This window comes from Clupea harengus, chromosome 23 (genome assembly GCF_900700415.2).
Source record: "Clupea harengus chromosome 23, Ch_v2.0.2, whole genome shotgun sequence".
Classification (NCBI taxonomy): domain Eukaryota; kingdom Metazoa; phylum Chordata; class Actinopteri; order Clupeiformes; family Clupeidae; genus Clupea; species Clupea harengus.
In genome coordinates, this window is record NC_045174.1 from 1,118,112 (window position 1) to 1,145,304 (window position 27,193).

A 27,193-nucleotide genomic window follows, 5' to 3' on the forward strand; every position below is an offset into this window, starting at 1 on the left:
GGGTAGCTGACTAGTAGTACTTAGTAGACTAAATCAGTGGATGGGACTAAGAATATCAGCCCGGAAAGTCATGAGCTTCACCACCGAAGAGAGGGGGAGGCCCAACACGCAAGACTACAGAGTGTTTTTCAGTGAGTAAAGTTCCTTTGATTGGACACCAACCGATTTGAAATGAATACAACATTCTTGTATTCATTACCATTGGGTAGATCTACAGGTAATTAAAAAAAAGGAAACAGTGGAGAGACGTCCCCTGTCATTCTATTCAGTTAAAAGGCTGTTCTGTGTAATTCTGATTGCATAATACACAATCGAATGCACACTTTCTTTTCCTCTTTATTGCATGTAACACATAGTGGGAGGTTGAGTGTAATGCTAACACAACGCAGAGGTGTCTTGAATGTCTTCACAACACAGAGGTGTTTGTCAGTAGAGGTGACAACACCGTTATGTAGAAACAGAACCATAAACACGCAACAGTATTGACAAAAAGACAGAAAAAAAGGAAAGGAGAGAAATAAAAAGAAAGAGAGAACACACAGAGAGAACACAGTCAGTGTGTTTACATGATGGTATAATTCGAATCTTGCTTTAGTCGGACTATGCTATCTTTTGGGGCAACTGCTATTATCCCAATATACATGGCAGTGAATAAATCGAATCATTGGCCGAAAGCATGTCATATCCGATACGTGTGCACATAAGTAGGGTAATATCTTCTATTTTTAAATCACAAATGACCCCGTGTGTCCTCCTGTGGTCATAATATCAGGACCACTGACAGACAGCAACACTGTCTAACTGTCAAACTGTCCAAGCTGAGTCCGTTTGGGGACTTGCATTCCTTCAGTTGGGTCTTTGCATGAATTTTAACTTCAGACTTCTTCTTGAACCTTTCTAGAGAACTCAGAGGGAAAATACGTCTCACCATTCCACGACATACCCATTTATGCCGATGAAGCTCAGGTATGTAAAAGTGGGTTTCCAAACACACCCACCAAAACTGCCTCAAGAAAGAACACTTCTAATGTCTCAGAAATGAATTCATGGTCAAGCTATCAAGCCATATAAGCTATAAAAGAGTACATCTGTCATGTTCTATAACAGTGCACTGCAGAGTTCTGCCTTTGCATCTGATATGTTCATATTGGACAGTGGAATCTCATTAACAATGATTAACAATTCCCTCAATAAGAGCTAATCATAATGCGCACTCAGATCAGACGGACAGAAAAGGCTCCTAGGCATGCGTGGCCTTTCTCTCCTCACCTCTGCCAGAAAAAGCTCTCCTGAATTCAACATAATAGTATGGGAACAACAACAGTTTCACACAGTATAATGATAACACTGTGCAAATACATACACATTAGAACAGGGTCATTATCCACACTGAGTCTTTTCCTTTCAAAGCAGACTATAGCTGTGGTTTCAGGTTTCTGTAACAGACCATTAAAACGTAATCATCTCGCAGCATATTGTCAAAATCAATTTCTTCAAAGCAGCAGTCTATTGTCTCAGCCGCAATCTCTGTTGGCTGCAAGACAAATTAGCAAAGTGAAAAGAGGTCTTTTGTTTTGTTTTGTGTTCTGATCCAGATCCATGCAATTATACCGTAATCAGTCAAGGATTGAATGTGTTCCTTCCAACAAGAAAAATAATGTTTTTTAAACTTTGACTCAGCTGGCAACCTAATGTAAGAGTCTTAGACTCGACTAACAGTAGGTCCACGTTGGAAGTGTTATGTTAATAGAAATAGAGATTACTAAACATGGTGGCACACTTTCCCATTACCTTCCTATAACTTGTAGGCATGCAATATGTAATGCTGTTAGCATTTGACTTTTGTAGGAGGAGACTCATATAAAATGTATGAAAAAAAACTCTCCCTTTGTTAATATATATGATTTTATTGAATTTTTACAAAGTCTTTCCCATTGAGTTTATTTCATGAAGCAGGTAGTGAGCATTAAAACATTAGATGCACTAGATCAAGCACAATGTTCTCTGTAGTACCCAGACATACAGGTAAAGAATCTAGCTTTGTTAAAACCGAATCACAAAGCTAGCATTAAAATAGAATTAAAAATTAGAAATATAATATAATATAATATAATAGAATTAGAATTAGAATAGAATTTATATTAGAATAGAAAGTATTTCAGGACAGATTTGCGCTGGAGCCTAACCGAACCGTTGTACATTCTCCTGTTGTGATTTAACACTGGTGGCTGGCTCTTTTTAATATATGATACTTTGAAAGTACCTGTTGTGACTTGGTTCATGTGGTGTGCCCCACATGTATTCGGATGAGGCGTCACCTGAATCAGACAGACAGACGGACAGACTTAATGCATGAGTCATATGTTCTTTGTCAGTCGGATGTTTTCATATTCATTTGTGGTAAAGTAAAGAATAAGCCTGAGTAAGCCAAAGACATACATGTATAAGACCTGCATATTATTTCCCATTGTAAACCATGCGGTAAGCTAAATTAATAATATAGCGGTGGAGAAGGATGAAAGGATTGATGTAGCGGAGCCACAACAGGAGTGCGGATTAGAAAAAGTCCAAATTTATATTTTTTCCATAATACTATAAAATATACTATGAAAGGAAACACATTTTTTCACAACGATTTTTTAGCATATGGAACACGTAAAACCGTAACTAAGCTTGGCAACGTGCATCATTTTCATCCACTGCCCTTGTTTACTCTCTTTGATGTGCAGAACATATTCCATGCAGTTATTGAGGTTCCACGATGGACAAGTGCTAAAATGGAGGTAAGAGTCATAAACAATGTTTTCTCTATGTTTTCATATATTAGTGAATATCAGTGCTTTGGAGTATGTGACTCAACTACCTGTAACATTCTTTTTAGAAAGGGTTTTTTGGTTCTGTAACCATGACTTCAAGGAGATGTTGTGACTGTGGTGTGTGTGGTGTATGTGGTGTGTGTGTGTGTGTTGTGTGTGGTGTGTGTGGTGTGTGTGGTGTGTGTGGTGTGTGTGGTGTGTGTGTGGTGTGTGTTGTGTGTGGTGTGTGGTGTGTGTGTGGTATGTGTTGTGGTGTGTGGTGCGTGTTGTGACTGTGGTGTGTGATGTGACTGTGGTGTGTGATGTGACTGTGGTGTGTGTGGTGGGTGTGGTGTGTGTGTTGTGACTGTGGTGTGTGTTGTGTGTGTGGTGTGTGGTGTGTGTGGTGTGTGTGGTGTGTGGTGTGTGTTGTGACTGTGGTGTGTGATGTGACTGTGGTGTGTGTGGTGTGTGTGGTGTGTGGTGTGTGTTGACTGTGGTGTGTGGTGTGTGTGGTGTGTGTGGTGTGACTGTGGTGTGTGGTGACTGTGGTGTGTGTTGTGACTGTGGTGTGTGTGTGGTGTGTGTGGTGTGTGTGTGGTGTGTGGTGTGTGTGGTGTGTGTTGTGACTGTGGTGTGTGGTGTGTGTGTGGTGTGTGGTGTGTGGTGTGTGGTGTGTGTGGTGTGTGTGGTGTGTGGTGTGTGTGTGGTGTGTGGTGTGTGTTGTGACTGTGGTGTGTGGTGTGTGTGGTGTGTGTTGTGTGTGTTGTGTGTGGTGTGTGTGGTGTGTGTTGTGTGTGTGGTGTGTGGTGTGTGGTGTGTGTGTTGTGACTGTGGTGTGTGTGTTGTGACTGTGGTGTGTGTGGTGTGTGTGGTGACTGTGGTGTGTGTGTTGTGACTGTGGTGTGTGTGGTGTGTGTGGTGTGTGTGTGGTGTGTGTTGTGTGTGGTGTGTGTTGTGACTGTGGTGTGTGTGGTGTGTGTGTGGTGTGTGTGGTGTGTGTTGTGACTGTGGTGTGTGTGGTGACTGTGGTGTGTGATGTGACTGTGGTGTGTGTGGTGTGTGTTGTGTGTGGTGTGTATTGTGTGTGTGGTGTGTGTGGTGTGTGTGTTGTGACTGTGGTGTGTGTTGTGACTGTGGTGTGTGTGGTGTGTGTGGTGTGTGTTGTGTGGTGTGTGTGGTGTGTGGTGTGTGGTGACTGTGGTGTGTGGTGTGACTGTGGTGTGTTGTGTGTGGTGTGTGTGTTGTGTGTGGTGTGTGTGTTGTGTGTGGTGTGTGTGGTGTGTGTGGTGTGTGACTGTGGTGTGTGTGGTGTGTGACTGTGGTGTGTGTTGTGACTGTGGTGTGTGGTGTGTGTTGTGTGGTGTGTGTGGTGTGTGTGTTGTGACTGTGGTGTGTGTTGTGACTGTGGTGTGTGTGGTGTGTGTTGTGTGGTGTGTGTGGTGTGTGGTGACTGTGGTGTGTGGTGTGACTGTGGTGTGTTGTGTGTGGTGTGTGTGTTGTGTGTGGTGTGTGTGTTGTGTGTGGTGTGTGTGGTGTGTGTGGTGTGTGACTGTGGTGTGTGTGGTGTGTGACTGTGGTGTGTGTGGTGTGTGTGGTGTGTGTTGTGACTGTGGTGTGTGGTGTGTGTTGTGTGTTGTGTGTGGTGTGTGTGGTGTGTGGTGTGTGTGGTGTGTGGTGTGTGTGGTGTGTGTTGTGACTGTGGTGTGTGTGGTGTGTGTTGTGACTGTGGTGTGTGTTGTGACTGTGGTGTGTGTGGTGTGTGTTGTGTGTGGTGTGTATTGTGTGTGGTGTGTATTGTGTGTGTGGTGTGTGTGTTGTGACTGTGGTGTGTGTTGTGACTGTGGTGTGTGTGGTGTGTGTTGTGTGGTGTGTGGTGTGTGGTGACTGTGGTGTGTGGTGTGACTGTGGTGTGTTGTGTGTGGTGTGTGTGTTGTGTGTGGTGTGTGTGTTGTGTGTGGTGTGTGACTGTGGTGTGTGTGGTGTGTGTTGTGACTGTTGTGTGTGGTGTGTGGTGTGTGTGTTGTGACTGTGGTGTGTGGTGTGTGTTGTGACTGTGGTGTGTGGTGTGTGTGGTGTGAGTAGTGTGTGTGGTGTGTGTTGTGTGTGTTGTGACTGTGGTGTGTGGTGTGACTGTGGTGTGTGTTGTGACTGTGGTGTGTGTGGTGTGTGTGGTGTGTGTTGTGACTGTGGTGTGTGTGGTGTGTGTTGTGACGGTGGTGTGTGGTGTTTGTGGTGTGTGTGGTGTGTGGTGTGACTGTGGTGTGTGTGGTGTATGGTGTGACTGTGGTATGTGGTGTGTGTTGTGTGTGTTGTGACTGTGGTGTGTGTTGTGACTGTGGTGTGTGGTGTGTGGTGTGTGTGGTGTGTGTTGTGACTGTGGTGTGTGTGGTGTGTGTGTGTGTGGTGTGTGTGGTGTGTGGTGTGATGTTGTGACTGTGGTGTGTGTGGTGTGTGTGTTGAGGCGTTGTGACTGTGGTGTGTGTGGTGTGTGTGGTGTGTGGTGTGTGTGTGTGTGGTGTGTGGTGTGTGGTGTGTGTGGTGTGTGGTGTGATGTTGTGACTGTGGTGTGTGTGTTGAGACTTGTGACGGTGGTGTGTGTGTTGTGTGTTGTGTGTTGTGTGGTGTGTGTGTGGTGTGTGTGTTGTGTGGTGTGTGTTGTGACTGTGGTGTGTGGTGTGTGTGGTGTGTGGTGTGTGTGTGGTGTGTGTGGTGTGACGGTGGTGTGTGTGTTGTGTGTTGTGTGGTGTGTGTGTTGAGACTTGTGACGATAACAAAATGGGTTCTTATTGTTTTGGTCTCATGTTTAACCACTGAAACATTCTCTTTCTAATCTTTGAGTCCTGGCATTACTAGTTATTTGTTCGCTCTTCGCTCACAGAGTGACAAAAGTGGAGACAGGTTCACCCACTGAACTATTTGAGGGGCTTGCTCACCTGTGAGTTGAGCCTCATGTATTGAATCAAACGCAAATAACGATATGTTCCAGGAAGTTAGCGTTATTTTTTATTATTCGGCTTTACCATCCATCTTCAGCGACCTCGCTGACTCGGGCTAGATTGCTTGGTGGCCACAGGAGCTTCAGAGGCCATGCAGACGGACTCTAGTTTGTCTGAACCTGGTGAACCCCGAGTCCGGATAGCCCTATCGTGCAGACAAACACACTGTATCCGCACACTCCCTCGAATCGGGGGTCCAAAGTGAGTAACCTCCGAATCCGATTGCTGTTGGTGTTCGTCTGCACGCTATCCGCATACCTAATCGGATTGCCCCACGTGATCGCATCATTAGACCAGCCAGAACAACTGACACAACCGGCATTATTTAATAACTGAATAGTTTGCCATGGCGCAGTGAGTTTGGCAGCCAGTTATAACAGCTCTCCAGTTTAAAAAAATATATTCTTCCTATTACCTTGCTCCTTTTCCACGTGAATTTCCCTAACGGGATTAATACAAATGTATCTATCTATCTGTTGTTAGGAAAGGGATGACATTAACAAGCCACACTTTAATCTATCACTGTTTAATCTATTTGCATCAGACCATTTTTCAAAAAACAGTTTTTAAAAGTGTCAGCATTAGCCTATATGAGCAAATCTGACGTGAAAAGATTTTTTATTATAGACGGAAGTTTCAAAACAGATGAATGTTACATTAGCTTTAGTCCTGTCCTGTAAGTTAACGTTACTTCAGAGGTAGCCTACAGTACGTGAAGGACAAAGCCCTCAACAATAGCCTACATTTGTTGTTAGTAATAAAACCATGAAATTGGAAGCAATTGTAAACCATGAAACATTCAGGATCCACAGCACTTGCATTGTGGTCTCTCCTGCTCAAGCTCAGCATCTCAGACATGTCAACAACTCAGACATGTCATGTTGCACATTGCTTTGTTGCACTGTTCTAAACTCTTTATTATCAATAACAAATATAATTATTTTTCGCTTAACCTACAGTCTGCTCTTACCACTGATTTTATAAACCACCATAATGTGTTACTGTGCAGATTAAATGTAGGCTATGCGGCTAAGCTAAACGTTGCTAGTTGGAGCTCAACTACTGTCATATGTTATTTTGATAGCATGCTCCTGTCTTCTTCTCCGTTTTCTTCAGTTGTCTGTAGCACCAAAGCGCCACCAACAGGCGTGGGGGATGTACTACAGCTGAGTCAATCGGATTCACTGGGTTCATGTGCACGCAATGTAAAAAGTGGGTAGGTGTGAAATAGGTGTGAAAAATGAACCCGGGTTCAGGCAAACTAGAGTCCGTCTGCATGGGGCCTCAGAGAACCAATGATTCGGGGGTTATACGGCACACAGCAGCAGTCTCTGCTGTGGTAATTACTACACAAAGTAGCTCTGTTCCCTGTGGTCTTACGCAGATGTCAGTGCCACTACAGGGGTCATGCCACCGCTGCTGTAGTGCGTCTGTAATAGAGTGAGTCCATGAGTTAACAAGCACCTGGTAGTTATTTATACATTATAATCTGTTCAGTCAGTTGGCCGAGTCCACATTACAATTTAGTAAATCCAACGATCCCCCCCCCCCCCCAGTGTATAAACATTTAGTCATGATAAAGTGTTGATCTTTACCATAACCGCGTGCCTAGGTGCAGACCACTGTGTTTCCCCCATCTGTATGTTGGTTTGGCAGAACCCTCACACAACGTGTACTGCCTCCTAGCAACCAGTGGGCAAGGGGAGACAATAGACTGCCTCCTAGCAACCAGTGGGAAAGGGAAAACAATTGACTGCCTCCTAGCAACCAGTGGGCAAGAGGAAACAATTGTCTTTGTCTGATTAGAGAGTGTCTCCAATTTTTTTTTCATCCCTTTTAGATTGCGACCAAAGATCCGCTGAACCCTTTAAAGCAGGACACGAAGAAGGGTGAACTTCGCTATGTGTGCAACGTGTTCCCACACAAAGGTTACATCTGGAATTATGGAGCAATTCCTCAGGTAAGATTTGTAACTTATATAATGATATCGCAAAGACCAAAGAATAATACAATATTAATTTCCTTTAGGCAAGGTGGTATGAATAAATCAATTTATTTGAGTTCTCTGTCATAATATTTACAAAACCATATCGTATTTTTACCATTATTGGTAATTGGTATGACAACTGTCAATAGTGTTTAGGTAACATAACAGCATGATTGTTCACAGGCTAGTTTTTATCATTTTTTTTTTTTTTTTTAACCTTTATTTAACCAGGAGAAACCCCATTGAGATTAAGAATCTCTTCTTCAAGGGAGACCTTGATCATATCAAACTTTATGAGAACTGTCATGAAAATTATAATTTAAGGCAACATGGCGCTTGTGTAACAGTAGAATTATTCATTCAGGAAAGCTTAATGAGCTGCCACATAGCTGCCATTGTGTGTGTTAGGGTCACATGAGTCTCATGACAGTGGCTTAAGGTGAAATGTTACTGAAATGTCTTCATGCTTGCTATGTCAGTCCAGGGTGTGCATACGGACGCTTAACCGGCAATACACCCCCGCTATCAGCACACCACTGCCTTGTGTTTCAGGGTAGACCCACTCTTGGCACATTCATTCACTTTCCCATGAGGTTAAATAGCAGTGAATGTAACTTTGAAGGACAGCAAGGTTTAGGAGTCTACGTGACTGGATTTAATCTCAGAATTGCCCCTCTGGGCAGAGCATATGAATCTGTCACTAGTGAATTCCCTCGCCTCACTAATGCATGTGTGGTTCAGGTGGAATTTTGAAATGAGGCAGTATGACATCCCATGTGCCACCGCACCGACTCCTAGCCTCAGGCCACAGAGATGGGCTCTGTGAAGTTTTAATACACTCTAGCCTCAAGGAGAAAAGAAATGTCACTCACCTCAGAGATTAACATATTCTCCTCCTCGCTATCTAGACCTGGGAAGACCCGCACCACAAAGACGATGACACGGGATGCTTAGGTGACAACGACCCAATTGATATCTGTGACATCGGCGAAAAGGTATCCAGTATACACAGTTTCATTTCCAATATGTCCAATATGTCATTATAATTGCGGTGTACAATGTTGTGCCATTCAGATGGTAGGTGGTCTCTGGTAGCCTATCTGTTTCCTTTTAACTACCTGGATAATGGATATGTATCACATACACCGTGTACGCAATTTATAGTGAACTTTCACAGCATCTTTAATCTTCACGTTGACACAGGAACTAGAATTGGATTGTGGGTTTTACACATCGTTATGGTATAGTGTATATATAGTATAATTGGGAAGAGTTTGGTTTCCACATCCTCAAAGCCGTTTCTGCATCAGTTTTCCACAGTGAATTATGATGGACCCAATGGATATCTTGTCTGACTCATAGGTGTGCTCTCGAGGGGAAATCATCAAGATCAAAGTGCTGGGCACACTGGCAATGATTGACGAAGGAGAAACAGATTGGAAAGTCATTGTTATAAACACCGAAGACCCCGAAGCCAGTAACTTTAATAGTATGTAATTTTCTTTTTTGCCATTTGACAATGATACAGCAGAGATTTGTTCCATCTTCTATCTGTCTGATATTTCATTGATCCTATTGTACACATATTTCCCAATGTGTGCAGATATTGATGATGTGAGAAGACTGAAGCCAGGCTACCTGGAAGCCACGCTAGACTGGTTCAAAATGTACAAAGTTCCGGATGGAAAACCTGAAAACCAGTTTGCCTTCAATGGAGAGTTCAAAGACAGGGTTTGTTGTTCAAGGCGGTTACATTTCGTTCAATGCAGAACATAACAAAAAGTAATTCATATCATGGACTTAGATTCAAATGTGAGGAGCTAGATTATTTTCGAATGGCCATCAAGGCATTAAGGGCATGATTATCTTATCTATGTCTACACAGAGGCACATAAGCATTTTGTTTTACAAAAGGGATATTTTCAGACGCACAACATACAAGTTACCAGCACTTATATCCACACATGAGTTTTGTTTAACTTTGTTATTCAGTTAATTTGTGTGTCTTGATTTCATTTCTAGGACTTTGCAATAAAGACAGTCAAAGAAACTCATGTTTTTTGGAAAGCTCTGATTTCCAAAAAGAGTGAAAGCGGTGAGCTAAACTGGTGAGTTTCATTGTGTAATTCTAAATGCAATTTATTTCAAGACACATTTTCAACCCTAACACGTCCATTATATGAATCCAAGGATAAACTGCTATTTCTAGGAGTACGTTTTCATTTTGTGCCCAGTTTATCACATAGTTAACAAACAAAGCAATGTTTCCATGGTGATCCAGATGCCATCTATCCGGGGAACGTTTTTTTTCTCTCACAAGTTGTATGTTTACGCATGTGCTTCACATTTGATTAAATATTCACATTGAGGACTTGTCAACTTGGGCAATAAGATGAAGACCAGATTGTGCTCACCATCCCTATGAACTCCAAGAAGCAACACATTTGACTTTTCTTTCCTAACCCCCTTCTGTTTCATCCCTGTTTTGCCAGCATGAACACCTGCGTGTCTGATAGTCCGTACTGCTGTTCCACTGAGGATGCAAACGCTGCTGTCAATGCAGTGAGTAGAACACCTGTATCATCCGTACAGGAACCAATCAGTGCTCAGAATGAGACTTAGAAGCTAGGCGCTAGTGAAGAAGCACAATGACATTACATAATAAAATTGCTACCTAATGTGCAACATGGACATCATACAAATAGCTACTTATTTTGTAACATAATGTAACATGATTGATCTCTTAATGGATCTATTTGATGTGTTTTTCAGATGAGTGCTTTTGGTGAAGCAGGACCCATTCCCAGTGCAGGTACATGCATTGTTAAGAGCACTTTGAAAGCAATATTTCTGGCTAGTATGAGTCTTAAAGTGGAGGAAATTGTTGTTTTGTGGGGGAAGTAGGATAGACAAATTATTTAAGAGATACATATAACCTTTTAGACCATCAACGGGTCACGTCTTCATCCCTACACAAACACAAACCCATAACCAGGAATTCCCAATCCACCAAATGCACTGGAGACTCTCTGCTCTTGTACATTGTGAGAAGACATTGAATAGAGAGTAACATAATAAAGTAGACCCTTCTTTGTGACTCACCATACATGCATTAGCAGATAAGTGTAGGTTGAAAGAAGGCCGATAAGGGTTGTGCCTGCTGTGATCTATTCTCATCTCTTCAAAAGTACTTTCATTAGGAACATGAATACATTTTTTTGTCATGCCATTGTGTTTAGCTAAAATGCAAGGGGCATCTGACATATGTTACATGCATTTGGTATGAGTAAATACAAACATACAAACACAAACATCTTTGTTTTTCAGCTGACAAATGGTACTACTACAACAAGACCTAGTCAAGCTGATGCTCTCTTGTGTTGAAAATGCAAAAGACATGGACCAGAACATCAAAACCTCTTTATCTGTAGTATCTTCCATAAGCCATTACCTGGTGGTGTTTGTTTCCTCTGCTCTGCTCTGCTCTTCATATCTTCAATGTAAAAAAAAAAGCACCAAGGTTTGTGAAAATAGAATGCATTTGATACAGTTAATTGTTTTGTCTTGCTGCCCGGTCCATCAAAAGGAAATAAAAAAAATGATAACCAAATTTGGACTCTGTGTTGTCCTTTCAGTGAAAGAAAGAAGGAAAGAAAGAAAGGCTTTGAATTTCCAAAAACTTGTTTGAACGCTTGTGCAGTTATGGGCTGCCATCTTTTAAAAAAGATTAAGTGAATCCGACATTCTTGTTTTTAATTATATCTTGGCTTGACCAGTTAAAATAAATGTAGCTAACATGGAAAAGATGTAGTAGCCTTCTTCGGACTTTTGTTGTCGTTTTCATGCGTTTGTTCTGATAAAACCTGTAAAAGCTTGTGACAAGTTAGACTGACCTTAGCCTGCGGGGTACAACAACACAAACATTAATTTGTTTGAAGAGGGGTGCATTCCAAGGCAATGGTGCAGAACGTGGTACAAAGACAATGCCAGAAGCCAAAGACGCATTTCTACTAACAAGGTAGAGTAATTTTGCAAGATTTTACACAAATATGACACATTATGAATGGCAAATCCTGAAATACCGCTCCCGGTTTCAGCATACAAATGGTTTTCTAAGTGCTTGAATATGGAGAACGTGTAATCTAATAAAATGTTGTTGAGCACGTGACAAAGGCACATAGGCCTATTATGCATAATATATATTGGAAAGTGTAATTTGTTACAAGATAACTGAGTTAGGTTTTCAAGGTTGCAGATTTTGAAGGCTTATTTGGCGTGACATTTACGAAGACTAATCAAACTTTTTGGGGTGAAATGAACTTGGATGCTAGCCTGAGACGGGATTGAAGTCAATGACTTTTGGGCATCTGGAAAGACTACAAATCTCTTAGAAAGGAATGACACTGATAAGGTTACAGCCTACGTCGCATTCTTTAATAGCATTGGCAGGGATGTTTATGCTGATTACACTTTCCTAACACAGCCAACATCAAGCAGGCACAACACTAGAAATTGCAAGACAGCTAATACGTTATTACTGACTAGTCTTTGTTTTAGTTTCTTTTCTGTGTTGTTTTTAGAATGCATTGTTTTAATTGCTCTGTCCAAAATTACTCTTTTTAATACATATTATTCGATCTCATTATAATCTTATTAATTATTTTAAATTAATTTAGTATCTTTTTTTGGTATATTATATTATTTTCTGCACTTCATTAGCACTTCTATTTATATTGTTGTTGTGACAGTATGTTAAGCACCTTGAGATTTCTTTGTATTTTAAAGTGCGCTATACAAATAAAATCCATTATTAGGCCGCAACATGAACCACGAAAAGTCCTTTAGAAAACGAATCCCGCTCCACAGGCGCGCATCTACACAATCTTTAGCTCATAAAAAAGAACGAGTCGTGCTTAGCTACCAAAAAAAAGTTCGTCGCTGACTTTCCAGTCAATTTTTGGTGCGTCTATGTTTTATGCCGAACTAGTTTCTTCAGAGCGCACAAGGATCTTGGTCGCGAGTGCTGGCACTTTTCGACACGTGATCATGCTACACCAATAAGGTAGCTGCTTTTTGTCAACAGAGTTGCAAGATGGCGTCCACCATGCCTTCGTCGTGCAGTACGGAAGACGAAGAAAATACACCGGAATGTCTTAATAAATCAAAAAACAAACATTGTTTTATGCATATTACTTCAGTCAAGCACGAGGAGGTACATTATTTCACCACTACACGATGGAATACATACAGGACAAGCCTACAAACGTGGCTCGGGTTGGAGGGTGAGTCTCGAGACATGGCTGAGAACTTCAAACACTGTGTTGATGTGGAGTTTGAAAATATTCCCGAGGATGCATGGGCCAGCTGAGGAAGGCCTTAATTGAACTGGTGAAAGCCAATGAAGGCCTTGATGCTTCAAACTACAGGTAACTGCAATGCATTTTTCTCTCAAGTCTTATTATTTGTCATGTGCAAGTCCAGCTTTACACAACATGTGTGTGACAGGCCTGAGAAACTGTTTTTAAGTCTTGCTGTTTGCACAGACATGTACCAGTTGGCAACAAGGAGAATAGCTGGTGTGTGTGTGTGTGTGTGTGTGTGTGCGTGTGCGTGTGTGCGTGCGTGCGTGCGTGTGTGCGTGTGTGCGTGCGTGTGGTGTGGTTAGTGATGTTGTGTGCCTTTCTTGGGCATCTTTGGTGTTAAATGTGCTGTATGGCAGATAGGTTCTCTCAAGTCTTATTATTTGTCATGTGCAAGTCCAGCTTTACACAACATGTGTGTGACAGGCCTGAGAAACTGTTTTTAAGTCTTGCTGTTTGCACAGACATGTACCAGTTGGCAACAAGGAGAATAGCTGTGTGTGTGTGTGTGTGTGTGTGTGTGTGTGTGTGTGTGTGTGTGTGTGTGTGTGTGTGTGTGTGTGTGTGTGTGTGTGTGTGTGTGTGTGTGTGTGTGTGTGTGTGTGTGTGTGCGTGCGCGTGCGTGTGGTGTGGTTAGTGATGTTGTGTGCCTTTCTTGGGCATCTTTGGTGTTAAATGTGCTGTATGGCAGATAGGTTCTAGCCTGTTATGTCTTGTACCACCTCCACCACTCTCTGCTTTTCATGATACTCCTGTGACTCTTAATTGTCACTGTTTTGTTGTGTTGCAGACAGGATATGTTGAAGAAGAGGCTGACTCGTGATTTCCCCCATCAGTATCAAAAACCTAGAACGGTCACGTAGAGCTGATGCAGGGTCACAACGCATACAAATCTTAGACCCGGATCAGAGGACCCCAACCCAATGGAAAAAGTTTCTCTCAGAAGGAACAAATAAGGAAGCACTTGCCGAATTCCTGTATGTTGCATGGAAAAATGCAGACCTTACAATAGTGGGCAAAAACCTCTGCTTGTACATCGCACATACAAATCAATGTCACTGTGTGACTGTTAAGGAGAGTGTACAGTCTGTTCGTGTTGTTGAAGACCTGTTGTTGTTTTTACATGCACAACATGCTGCACGGGAGCATAAAGCTGTCATTATCAAGAGCTCTGACACTGATGTGGCAGTCATTGCTGTAAGTGGTGTAGACAGATTTCCCATGCAGTTTATATGTTTTCACAGGGACTGGCAACAGGACACGTATCATTGACATTACCAAGGTGTCATCAGCAAACAAAATATAAGTGCTCCATCACCTGCTGAATGTGGTTGGCAAATAGAGGATGGGACCTTGCACCTGGATGACCAGAAATCCGGCCCCTGACAGTGGTTTGCGTGTGATACACTGCGGCTGCAAAGGTGCCTGTGAGACAGGAAGATGTTCCTGTTTTTCTGCAGGACTGTGTTACAGACTTATGTCGTTGCTGTAATTGTGCCAACACAAAAGAAACTGAGGAACTGGAAGATAACTCTCCTGACACTGACAGTGAGGACTGAGTGTCCTTAATCTGTTATTTCTTATTTAGTTTTGTACAGTTTTATATATCATATTTCATATTTTTCATAAAGATTGTTTTTATGGTTCATCAGTGTTGTTTTCATTTGTGGAAGAATGAATGAATGAATGAATGAACGAACGAACGAACAAATGGTCATTGGTATAAGTACAATTACTGCCTTTTATTGATACAAGGAAGGAGGTTCATTTGTCACATACATAGAAATACTAACGTAAAGCATGTAGTCATTGTGTGTGTTCAGGATACGGAATGCTTGAGGAAAGAAGCTCCTCCTCAGTCTCTCTGTTCTGGTCTTGTAGCAGCAGAGACGTTTGCCTGACCTCAGTGTTTTGAAAAGTCCATGGTCAGGATGTTAGGAGTCCTTTACAATACTTTGGGCCCTGGTACGTAGTCTTCTCTTGTAGGTCTCCTGCAGAATAGGGAGAGGTGCTCTGATGATGCGGCACTGCAGTCACAGGCTGTACAGTTCCCATACCAAGTGATGATGCTGTCAGGACACACAGCTGATGGGTGCTGATGCTATGAACTTCCTCAGCTGACGTAGGAAGTACAGTCTTTGCCTTGATTTCTTCAGTGTGTGCTGGGTGTTCACAGTCCATGTTAGATCGTCAGTAAGGTGTATTCCCAGGTATGTCAAACTTGATCTAAATTACTTAACATAAGCATAACATTATCGTATATTTGCCTCATTGTTCTTATGGGACGCGGCTATGTATGCAGCACTATTTAGAACCCATTTAGCCCACTTTTGAGGATGTTCGGGTGTTTTCCTCTTTATCGGTAACGTTGAATCTAACCACGGGAGCCGCCATCTTGCCATTCTGTTGACAAAAAGCAGCTACCTCATTGGTGTAGAACGATCACGTGTCGAAAAGTGCCAGCACTCGAGACCAAGATCCTTGTGCGCTCTGAAGAAACTAGTTCGGCATAAAACATAGACGCACCAAAAATTGACTGGAAAGTCAGCGACGAACTTTTTTTTGGTAGCTAAGCACGACTCGTTCTTTTTTATGAGCTAAAGATTGTGTAGATGCGCGCCTGTGGAGCGGGTTGAAACGAAAACAGTGTTCATGTTGCGGCCTATATTAGTCTGACAGAAAGTTGTCTTCGAAATTGTAATTTCTTTCCTGCAGTATGAACTCCCAGGCAGTAGGTGGCAGTAATGGATTAAGAAGTTAATGAATATGTCATTACTCAAGGAAGATCCCACTACAGCAGCATACGACCGTAGCTAACAGGTTACATGATCAAGACACAGTTCGGCTGAAGATTTTGTGACGAGGATTTTGTTGAGTGGGAAAGGTAACTTATCGTATCCAGTTGCTGTTTAGTAGACATCCCTCTGTTGGTGTGTGTGTCACGTATGGATGGAGGATATATTTGAAATAAGGCCAAGGTTTTTAAAAGCAACCTATGCTAGCTCTGTGACGTTAACTCGCCCGCTAACAGTTATCTGTACCAAAATACATGGTCCCTAAGCTGACAGCTAGCGTTTAGCTTGCGGGAGGAGAAAATACGATATGATTTTCTGATAATGCATGTACCATAATCCAAACTCTCTTTTGTCGTTGGACGCCTTGATACTTTTGCCAGGAGAGTAGTTAATGCCCTTGTTGCTAACTTGAGAAAGAGGCTCTAGAAATATGATATGAACGTTAACGTCAACCGGCTTCAAGAAAACCTGTGGAGACAAGGGTCTCTTTTTGCTATAAAGCTTGCTAGCCAGCTATCTAGCTAACTTGTCTAGATGCGAAGCTTGGATATGGAGCTAACCCTATTTAAGATGTTAGCCACAATTGACATATCCTAGGATAGTTTTCATAGCGCTGCAAGCTAACGAGATTATTCGAATTCACTGTGTTGTCTGTAATATTCAGGGGTTATTTTGACATTGCATCAATTTGGGTAATGATAATAATTTCAATGATGTCTTGCAGGTGTTTCAAGCGACATGTCATTTATATTTGACTGGATCTACAAGGGGTTTAGCGGTGTGCTCCAGTTTTTAGGTAAGTGAAGCTGAATAACATGTAACGCTATCGTTGTTAGCAGGTGTAGTAGCCTTGTGTATCAAAGAAGCAGGTAGCATGGATGGCAAAATAGCCACACGATTAAATAGCTTGCCAATCCAACGTTATAGAGTGTCTAATTTGAGTCTCTAACTCATTCAATTAACGCGTAGGTTTATACAAAAAGTCTGGAAAGCTGGTGTTCTTGGGCTTGGACAACGCTGGGAAAACGACATTGTTGCACATGCTGAAGGATGACAGGCTGGGACAGCATGTGCCAACCTTACATCCAAGTAAGAGGAATTTCTGGTCCTAATGGGTATAAGATATAAGAAATAAAACACTTCTGCAACTACACCTATGATGTGAATCCTAAATATCACAAGTACATATTTACCTCTCTTAGATATGCATGCATATGTTTAAGGACTGAAGGCCATCAACTTATTGTAGCTTTAGAATTACATAATGGTTGTCAATCCTGAAGTATTTGCCCCACAAATATTTGCAGAGCACTGTACATGCACTGTAGTAATTTGGTCTGGTATCAAGTTAAAATGTTTGATGGGTTATTGCTGTGTGTTTGCTTTCTTGTAGCATCAGAGGAGTTGACCATTGCAGGAATGACATTCACCACATTTGATCTTGGCGGTCATGTGCAAGGTAAGATAGATTTCCTCAGACGTAGGGTAACCAGAGGCAGGCCTTCACATACATATAAGCAAAAGGAACACCGAAATGAAAAATTAAAGTGCTTTAGAGTGCAGGTTGGAGAACTGATCCCTGGATTCTACAGGTCATAACTGGACTCCTCAGGGGGTCCTGCTCAGGAAAGTCCTACCCAATTCTCCAACCTGGCCAGCAGTTTTCTATGGTTCTGTGTGTCAAATGGAGCACTGAGATCTAGTAAAACCAGAACTGATATTTTATCTGAATCAGTATTCAGGAATATTTCATTTAACACTTCTATAAGAGCTGTTTCAGTACTGTGGTGAAGTCGGAAGCCTGACATTTGTCAAAATGACCACAAAAGATTGCGGAGTTGATTGAAAACGTTCAAGTTTCAGTCCTATGATCTATAGAAGGAAGATTTGAGACGGGTCAATAGTTGTTTAACACAGAGGCGTTCAGAGTTCTCTTTTTTGAATGGCAGCTGTTTTCAGTGACTTTGGGAAAGTGCCTGATAGCAGTGAACCATTAACTATCAAAGATGAGTTTTCAGAGTTCAATCATTTTTTTTTTTTTTTTAAAAGGCAGAGGGCAGTCTGGCGAGACATGAGATGATCTAAGACTGCAGTGCGGCGAGACAATGTTTGATTTTTTTTGGTCAATTGTATTAAATTGTGACAGTCGTCACATCATTTCTAGGCGGTCGTAGAGATAACATAGTTTCATTGTTTGACTGTGTGGTGTTGATGGACAGAAGTGATCAGAAAGGGCCAAGCTCTTAACCACAGCAGAACAGCGGCTGAGAGCAGATCCTGAGTGTGGCCTGGAGTGTACATAGGCTCTTTCACATGCTACGGCAGACAAAACGTGTCAAGTAGTGCAAAAAGTTTAACTTTTGGCATTATTGCCGGTGTAATTATCTTTGTGGATGTTAAAATCCCATTATGATAATGACAAAAGTTGTATTCAATGTAGATAACTGACGGTAGTTTAGCAAAGTCTATCTTGGAGGTCTGTAAATGGTTAAAAATAAAATCGAACCCTTCAATTTGCAACAAAGGTATTCTAAAGAACTAAAATGACTAACTGTTATCTCTTTGCCCTGAAATGCACCTTTAAATAAAGCAGCTCCTCCTCCTCCTCCTCCATTGCCAGTTTGGCACATATTCATAAAACTGAGATGTACTGGTGCTGTTTCGTTGAGAACCGTAGCACTGCTGCCTTCTGTTAACCAGGTCTCAGTAGGAAACAGAAAATCCAAATTGTAGAATATTATAATGTCATTAACTAAAAATTATTTGTTGAGTAGAGATCTGATATGAAGTAAATCTAGCTCTGTAGAGATAACAAGAGCCCCTGGGGCAGTCTTCTGTTAATGAGATGCAGGTGACAGATTAGACTGGTTTAGCCCATCAACTGAATACACTCGATTCCTTCTATTTCTCATCAACACTATATTGAAGAACATTCTAGGCATACTGGCATAATTAAAGGTACAGTCAGCAATTTTGGTGAAAGGTTGTTGATATTTGAGCTCAGCAGCTAATCGAATCACACCCCTGCCTTCTGTGCCCCAGGGTGCTGATTGGCTGGAACAGTGTGTAGCTCGGTCCGAGTCATGTTGTTTGTTTCTCATTTACAGAGCCAGAACCGTGCAAAAAAAAACTCCGTTTTCTGAGTGCACACATAGAATGAACAGCTAGAGGGCCGTGAGGAGCAATTTGCTAAATTTGACAAAAAGTGTATTGGATTCAAATTGCTGATTGCACCTATAATAAACAATGTCTAGATTTGCAGGAGTGACTTTGGGATGGTTAAGAGAGTCTTCATGCACAAGAAGAAGAGTGCAACTGTCTTGAATAGATTAGAACATAGAGCACTGTTTTATTCTGTACAGTTTGACCTGAGAACTTCCGAGAACTGACAACTTCTGACAACTTCTCTTTTCTTGGTCTTCAGCAAGAAGAGTGTGGAAGAACTATCTTCCTGCTGTTAATGGAGTGGTCTTTCTTGTAGACTGTGCTGATCATGAACGCTTGGCTGAATCCAAGGTTGAACTTGACGTAAGTGTCAGAGGCCTGTAAGAGAGGTTTAATTAGCTTAAAGCTTTTCTCTGAATTTGTGTTGCTCATGGTGAGAATTGTTATTTTTAAGATTTTTAAGAAATCTGAGCAGCAAGGCTAAAGAATAAAGGAGTCTTCAGCAGAATCTGATGATGACGTTTTAAATCTGCCAATCTCCCTCAAGGCTCTGTTGACAGACGAGACCATCTCAAACGTGCCCATCCTGGTTTTGGGGAACAAGATCGACCGCCCAGAAGCCGTCAGTGAGGCGGGACTCCGAGGGGCGTTCGCTCTTGACGGACAGACCACAGGAAAGGTACGGGCTGCTTTTCCAGCCATTTGTTGTGGCTTTCATGTCCAACTCGAAACATCAGATCTTCAGTACAGCCACAGCATTTCATGGAAAGATCCCCTCTGTGGTTCACATGGAAACCGAGCCACAGACATGATACTTAAGTTGTGTAAACGCTCCTGTCTTGCCCGTGAATCAGCTTAGAGGTGGATTAAACACGTGATGCTTTTGTTCTCAAATATGGCTCATGACGGCAGGACATAAAAAAATTAAAAAAAAGCTAGTGAGCTCTCCCATGCATTTGTGCATATCCTTACCTTGCCTCCGTTTACATATGTTTTACTTTTAGCACTGCAACTCTGTGGTCCAAAGTCTGTAATAAGAAAATGTGCTCCTAATGAACTGAACAGCTGTCACTCTGAGGTCACATAGATAATAGAGTTCAAATGTCTTTTCAATTCCCTAGGATATCACAACTATGTCATTGCGTTTTTCAGCATTTGATCAGGTTGGCACTCTGAGATTCTTCTGAATGAAGAGTGCGTTACAAATAAAATGAATTATTATTATTAGGTTAAGATGTTATGGCTTGGCCAGCACCTGATTCAACAGCCACGTCACAATTATTTCTGTGTCAGACAATGCGGCGCACAATCATAGAGAAGTGCACAATCCGCCAGGACCAAACAACACCCATGAAAGGCAGTAGAATATTGGCGAAGCCTTTGGTCTTTTTCTTCTCCACTTAGAATAATGTCTACATCACATTTTCAACAGACTCTGTGAACCATGCCTTTAACCATTGGGTGTGCTGTACCTACTATATTATAATTGTCATATATTGTCAGTGTACTGTATGCGTTTTATATCTTCCATCTTTCGCAGGGAACCGTGTCTCTGAAGGAGCTGAGTGTGCGCCCCCTGGAGGTCTTTATGTGCAGTGTGTTGAAGAAGCAGGGCTACGGCGAGGGCTTTCGGTGGCTCTCCCAGTACATTGACTGAGAGCAGGCCAAAGCAACCCTGGATTTCCCCTCAGATGTCTTTTTTTAAAAAATTTTTTTTTTTCTTCCTGTCTTCCTGTGCACTCTTTCATGGAGGGGAAATGGGTAGAGAAGACGAAGACGCAGTCCCCCATCGTGTTTTTTGAGAACGACGAAGAAACGACAACGGTTTATGCCCCAGTCTTAACCTGCTCTGGCTCACAACAGTTGCCTACCATAGCAGCCATCCTCTTTAATGTTAAGCTTGTATTCCTGACAAAGATTTGTATGTGTTTTTAACCTATCTAAAGTGGTAATGTACGGAGATCCCCAACACATTTTTTAAACATTAGTTTTATGACCTTAGAAATGGCAGGAATGACTGCAAAGTATTTCTCTACCCAAAGATGGTTTATGTGTATTTTGTTTTAACTGTCACTGAAGGTGAATGTTTGGTGATAGGTGCAGTATTTTTCCAGATGATGGATATGACTCATGGTGGACCAAGTAGACTTAGGTTCAGTTCATTATTGAAGTGACTGAAGTAGTGGGTATTGTGAACGCTGAAGTGTTAGCTGGAGGAAATGGCCACTACTGTTTGTGTGGTGTAGGGAACACGTCGAAATAAGGCTGTAGTTACCGAAGAAGCACTTTAAGGAAGTTAGCTTAAGCGCTAGTCGTGGCCCGTCCTGGTTATACTACAGACACCTCCCATTGAAATCACAGGTCACAAAGTGCGAGTGCAGGTTTTATTATTATTATTATTATTATTTTTCATATTTTAAATCCTTGAGTCAGTTGTGACGATACTTGCTAGTTATTATTGCTGATAATTCACTGATTATTTTGTGTCTGTTGAGCACCAGAGCCCTATTCCTTATCCTTGGACCAGATTAGAAGGACCCTGCTCTGGAGTGCATTGACATCTGACTCACGGATGAAACTAACATTAGGCAAGTAGCGTTTGTGATGATGATGATGGTGATAGTGATGATGATGGTGATGATGACTCAGCCTTTGACATTTGGAGGATGACCACTTGTACTTGTTCATACTATCAGTGCCGTCAGTAGCCAGGGTTTGACTAGCACCCCTAATATTATTATTATTATTATTACTTCTGATATCTTTCCATATGGTTTGAAATGATGATGTGCACATGACCAGAGCTCTTAAATACACTGATAGTGTTTGCTCTTAACCAGATGTGTGAAGAGCACTACAGCAAACCTGAAGTCATATGGCCTCTGCTGGCTAGAGACCTTCCCGTGCTTTGGAGCAATTTGCTCCCTGTCAGGACATTGGTAGAGTGCTCACGGTCTTTGTTAGAACTGAACACCCCAAGGACTTTCCCTGGGGAAAAAAAGTCCAAATGTAATGGCAAAGTCACCCAGTAAACACCAGTTGTCAGACGTCAAAGTCGCCGCAAAATTGCAGAGTGTGGTGTCTTAATTTAGATGAGAATATTCCACACAGCCTAGTTGAAGCCGTTTGTGACGTTTGGTTTTTTAACAGATGCTTGAGGTTAGCTGTCCACACAGAATGTCCATTTTAAGCTCGAGGGCTCTGGTCACAGCACACTCAAATGTATGAAAACAACCTTTTATGTTTTGAGTGAATGGTCCTTCAGAAGTTATCGCAGTTTTGTGTTGCAGTATGGTCAGCAGTTTGTTTGTTTGTTTGTTTGTTTATTTATTTATTTGTTGTCTATCTGTCTATATTTAGGAGCGAAGGTTGGTTTTGAAAAGTGAAAACAAGTTTTACCTAGTGTATATGTCTTGTAGATATTGTTCATATTGTCTGATATATGAATTCCATATATTTAGTCAGGTTTAAGCTTGAAGTGCTGCAGGGACTTTTTGATTATCTGCTGTTATTTCTCGAGATGTTTTGTGCAGCAGATTTGAGAGTATACCTGCGGTGTGGAGTTGGTGGTATCTTCGTCAGTGTTCCTTCAGCCATGATGTAGGCTACCAGTTGTTTATTGACACCATTGTAAATATTGTATTATGGAATATGAGTTTGTTATGGATTTGTTTCCTTTTTTGTTTTGTTTTATTTATTGAATTATTTATTTATATTTTACAGTTCATGTCATTGAACTGGTAGCAGATATCCATTAAAGCAGATTGTGATAAATATCATAAAACTATTTTAAACATCAAGCAGTTGTCTGTTCTAATCAATTCACTGATACAGTCCTGTAGTAATAATACTTTGGGTATAAAAAGTGCTATATTAAGTGAGGTGGATTATCATTATTCTTGTTATTAATAAGGATCTTGTCAACAGCGCATTGAAGATATGAGTTTGTATTTCAATTTTGAACCTAGCACTCATTCCTCAGACATGCCCACTATTCCCAGCATGCAAGTAGTTGTGGCAAGTAGCATCAGTAATACTCCTTAGTATGACAATTTCAAAAAATGAAGAGAAGGCACGTTGTGTCATTCAATTATATTGCATCATCTTTTTAAAATAGAATCCATGTTAAGAAACATATTGACCTCATAATATTCTATTATACTCCATAGCTTTGTCAGGCCACATACAGTATGTAGTGTTTTTGTGTAGTCACTAGTGTTTTGAACACTGCCGTGATTATGCCTTAAAGGCTTTTGGGAGAGAACTGATGGCCATGACCAATGTTGTCATTCAGATAGCTGGTATGGTTCACCTATCTCCTTTCAATTTTATATTGCAAATGACATTGAATGATGAAATATAAGATAATAGAACACTTTGTAGACCATCGGCCTACCCCTTCAAAGTCTGCCCTCTGTACTTGCGGGTGACGATTTCTGATTGAAGTCGCTTCCTCTGTGCCAGCCTGACGTGTAAATGGAGTTGGAAGTGAAGGTTAAAGATGAGAACCTTCAGATGGATACCCTGGACACGCTCCAGCTCAACCGTAACAGCTCTGTTCACAAGGCCTGCACACATTATTCTCTCCTGACTCATCCTGAATCAACGCACCCAGGCCATACTCCTGCAACCATCACCACCTGGCCTCTTCATTTCCCACCTCTCCTCTTTCTCTTCGTGGGGAGTTCAGAACCGGACAGAGTCAAGATCCTTCCGGCGGTTACAAATACACAAACATACATATGCTGAAAGAAAGAGATAGGGAGAGACGTGGCCGGTTCCTGATGTTTATCTCAAAATGATTGTGAAAACTTCACTTCATATCATTTTATCTGAAAATAATGAAACTTTTGGACTCAGTTTGAAGTGTTTGCTCAGATAGCCTGAGCCTGGCGAAGGTGTTGTCGTCGCCCTCTCAATCATACCCATGCACTATCCTCAGCATATCTCCTCCTCTCCCATGGCTCCAGCATTGACATGCTGGCTGGTATGATGAGAACTATTGGGGCATTGAAAATTCGGAGCGACGCATTCATGCTTATCATGCAGTTATACACAAACTATCAGCCAGTTTGGAGCCTGACAGATAAGGGAGTGGGGGTCGTGAATGTATGTAGTAAACCTCAAGTGGGATGATTGAATTAAGATTCAAACTTGCAGTGAAATTGCATTACACACCAATGTCAGTTTCATCCTCGAGTCAAGAGTTACACTGAGGCTGTGACAAGAAATTATTAGTATAAGCGTCGTTTTAAATCACTGTAGTGTAGTGTATCTTTTCGTGTCCAATTCTGAAGTGAAGATATAATATTCTCTCTCACCACTGGGAGGCACTCTAAGAACAACTAAATATCCCACTTACAAAGATGCAGAAATGTCAAAACAGTTTAAATGTGTTTGTGGGCCCTAATGCACTTGCAAATTGCGGCGTGATGGGATAAATCTTTTAGCAGTTCTGTGCTCCGCCGAACTGCATGGCATGTCAAGCAGTCATAACAAATGTGGGAGTAGAGCTTTAAGGCGGACGGCTGTTATTAAAAGCGAATCTCTGGGGCAGATTTAATCAAGTGCTCCTGAGGCCAAGGCTGTGCTGCTTTCTGCGGTTAAGGTAGTTCAGCTGAGCACATCTTCAGAGCTGAGCTCAAAATCAGACTAGAAATTTGCTTGAGAAAGGGAAGTTCGCGACACAGAAGTTTAAAATACTCCCTATAAGAACATTCTAGTCCCTCAGAGGAGGTTTTGAAATAACCGTCTCCACAGATCTTTGAACATTTGGTGGCAAATTTCTTTGCATCTTTAGAGGGGTTCTTCACAGTTTCTGGCAAGTATAAATCAGCTATACTTTATAAGGAACCATTTATCTGAGGGTTCTCAAAGGAACTTTTACAAGTTCCTGTGTGGAGATAAGCCAAATAAAAACCTTAAAAGTTGCAATATGTAGTTTTTGTTGTCAAAAAGGGTTTATTGCTAAGAAAGAAGACAGTATTTTACAGTATTCCTGTGCATGGCATTCATTTGGTTATTAACTTCAGGTGCTTTTCTTCCATTAGTTTTTCAGGGATAGTAAAAAGTAGAACGTTCCCTTAAATGGCCTGACACAACGCGGTGTCCACAAATATACAGAGATATTGGGAAACATTTTATTTTCCTCACTGTTTGACAACAAGAACTACATACTCCACCTTTAAGGTTTTAACACTGTGCGTACACAGCTACGTAAGTGTGAATACTGCATAGAATGAATACTGTTGGTAGCATGCCGGGTGTCAGTAACCTTAGGACCAGCCAGAAAACAAGAGTTGTCAATGGTTCCAGAACTAATTTATTATCAAATATCAAATACAGTGAAAATATTACATGTTTCAGTCATGAGCTGAAAGAAGAAACATTAAATACAGAGCATTTCATTTTCACATTCTTTGTGTAATTCATAGTTGATGAGGTGGATATAGATCTAGACAGTCTGTACTGTAAAACCAAGAAAACAAAACACTTTTACCCTTGACTTGTTGAATATTAAAAGGTTCAATTTCGAATTTGTTATGTTGAGACATGAAGAATTAAGACAATTGTTGAGGTAAAGTCTAGCACTTCACTGTTGTTCGGTAAGTATGGACGATTATGGTTCTGGTTTTGAAACTGACCTGACAGAAGTTACACTTCTGTAGCAAGTTAGTTTCATCTTTGAAATTGGGATCATTTTTAAGGGTCATTTGCATGGGCATCTGTGGTCTTACAGCACAGTTACTGCAACAAGCTTCTATGGACAGTGCTTCAGCATTACATTTCTTGGTAGATTTTTCCCCCCCTAAGAGAGCAAAAAAAACCTTCTCAGAGCCTCGACTGCTCCACTATAAGTCTATTTTCGTTTCCTCGGCCCCTCAGAAGCCCTGGGTGCACCGTGGCTGAAATTAAGAGTCCATTTTAATGTGTGCAGGACTTCACATCGACACTTCCTTATCTCTGTCGAACAGCACCTCTGAGGGTGCTAAGCTTCGACTGAAATGTTGCTCTGAAGAATCGCTGACCAAGTGTGATGCAAAACCCGTGCTTGCCAACCCAATTGATTCTAATACATACTGTATAGCCTCTTTTTTAAAACAGCAGTTCTGACCAGAAGAAATACTCGGCATTGATATAGTGAATTTTTCTACTTCTGAAAGGATAGTGTTCTCAGTTTCATTACAAAATTAAACAGACACATATGACTATACATATATATCTATATATAGCGTTTCCCCCGGGACGATTTATCCTACTTAAACTATCAGTACTATACAGTACATCTCATTGTGTTTGTCCACCTGTTTCGTTTTTAAACATGCCAAATTCTGTAGATATGGATCACATATCAATACATTTCCAGACGTCCTGGACCTTAGCTTTGACTGTACATCTGAATTTGGCAGAGGGTGCGACATGGTAGGTGTACATGAGAACTCTGAGGCTTCTGACCAGATAACAGATGATTCTGGAAACAAATCCGGCCCTGACCTGGCACATCATCATCTCTTATCTGGGCGTCTATCGGGAATAAAGTGCTCAGCCTGTAAAAATACATTCTTGTTCACCGGCATGCAATTACTAAAAACAACCAAATGTCTACGGCTAACTAAGTATCTCGCCAATGACATATACAGAATGAACAGATGACGACAACTTACTTTTTTTTTTTGTTGAAAAAAACAAATTCCAACAGCGAGTTTTCAAGTACCGTATACACAGTTAACTTCTTGAAACATTTTTTTGTTTTGTAACAGAAAGGAAATACACATTCAAGTAACACACTGAAAAGAACTGAAATGAACAAAGTGTGGCACATTCATCAAAAATGAGAACTTCAGGGGCAGTTCTTTAAAGGGAGATGAAAAAAAATGATTTCTTTTTTTCTTTTACTTGTTCTTAAAGAGGATGAAACGTCATATATATATTCATACTTAACGTTTCCAAATCTCGCATGAATCATCTCCTAAGCCGCTTACAAACATGGGCTTCATCTTGTCGATAGTCAATAATAACAAAAAATAAACGCCTTAACTTAATCACACCAGTGGTCAGTGCTAAGTGTACTCGTGTATGCATGAAAGACAGA

At 41.3% G+C, this 27,193-nt stretch overlaps 3 protein-coding genes across 4 annotated transcripts in view; 2 read left to right on the forward strand and 1 right to left on the reverse strand.

Annotated features, from left to right (window-relative positions):
* On the forward strand, positions 1-11,391 carry ppa1a (inorganic pyrophosphatase 1a). The gene is made up of 11 exons (XM_031561020.2): positions 1-131; positions 902-966; positions 2,730-2,783; positions 7,635-7,754; positions 8,690-8,776; positions 9,144-9,270; positions 9,385-9,512; positions 9,804-9,889; positions 10,274-10,343; positions 10,554-10,593; positions 11,109-11,391. Exons 1-11 carry the CDS (start codon positions 41-43, stop codon positions 11,138-11,140), a joined length of 900 nt encoding a protein of 299 aa, XP_031416880.1. The 5' UTR covers positions 1-40; the 3' UTR covers positions 11,141-11,391.
* Positions 11,392-11,557: 166 nt separating this feature from the next.
* sar1aa (secretion associated, Ras related GTPase 1Aa) lies at positions 11,558-22,901 on the forward strand. The gene is made up of 8 exons (XM_012831095.3): positions 11,558-11,799; positions 15,857-16,025; positions 16,661-16,732; positions 16,906-17,025; positions 17,330-17,395; positions 19,361-19,464; positions 19,649-19,780; positions 20,642-22,901. The coding sequence occupies exons 3-8, from the start codon at positions 16,675-16,677 to the stop codon at positions 20,756-20,758; spliced, it is 597 nt and encodes a 198-aa protein (XP_012686549.1). The 5' UTR covers positions 11,558-11,799; positions 15,857-16,025; positions 16,661-16,674; the 3' UTR covers positions 20,759-22,901.
* Positions 22,902-26,777: 3,876 nt separating this feature from the next.
* LOC105903354 (SPARC (osteonectin), cwcv and kazal like domains proteoglycan 2) overlaps positions 26,778-27,193 on the reverse strand; it is a 32,794-nt gene continuing 32,378 nt past the window's right edge. For both annotated transcript variants that reach the window (XM_031560921.2, XM_012831090.3), the window contains one exon: positions 26,778-27,193. This exon is cut by the window's right edge and continues 1,069 nt beyond it. The gene's annotated coding sequence lies outside the window, so the exon portion shown is untranslated.

What these genes read in the sequence shown, in the direction of transcription:
- ppa1a (XM_031561020.2), top strand. Translation starts at nt 41, where the DNA reads ATGGGACTAAGAATATCAGCCCGGAAAGTCATGAGCTTCACCACCGAA. An exon ending in AGACTACAGAGTGTTTTTCA is followed by an intron (nt 132 to 901) that starts GTGAGTAAAGTT and finishes GAACCTTTCTAG; the next exon opens with AGAACTCAGAGGGAAAATAC. An exon ending in GAAAGCGGTGAGCTAAACTG is followed by an intron (nt 9,890 to 10,273) that starts GTGAGTTTCATT and finishes CTGTTTTGCCAG; the next exon opens with CATGAACACCTGCGTGTCTG.
- sar1aa (XM_012831095.3), top strand. Translation starts at nt 16,675, where the DNA reads ATGTCATTTATATTTGACTGGATCTACAAGGGGTTTAGCGGTGTGCTC. An exon ending in CGGTGTGCTCCAGTTTTTAG is followed by an intron (nt 16,733 to 16,905) that starts GTAAGTGAAGCT and finishes ATTAACGCGTAG; the next exon opens with GTTTATACAAAAAGTCTGGA. An exon ending in TGTGCCAACCTTACATCCAA is followed by an intron (nt 17,026 to 17,329) that starts GTAAGAGGAATT and finishes GCTTTCTTGTAG; the next exon opens with CATCAGAGGAGTTGACCATT.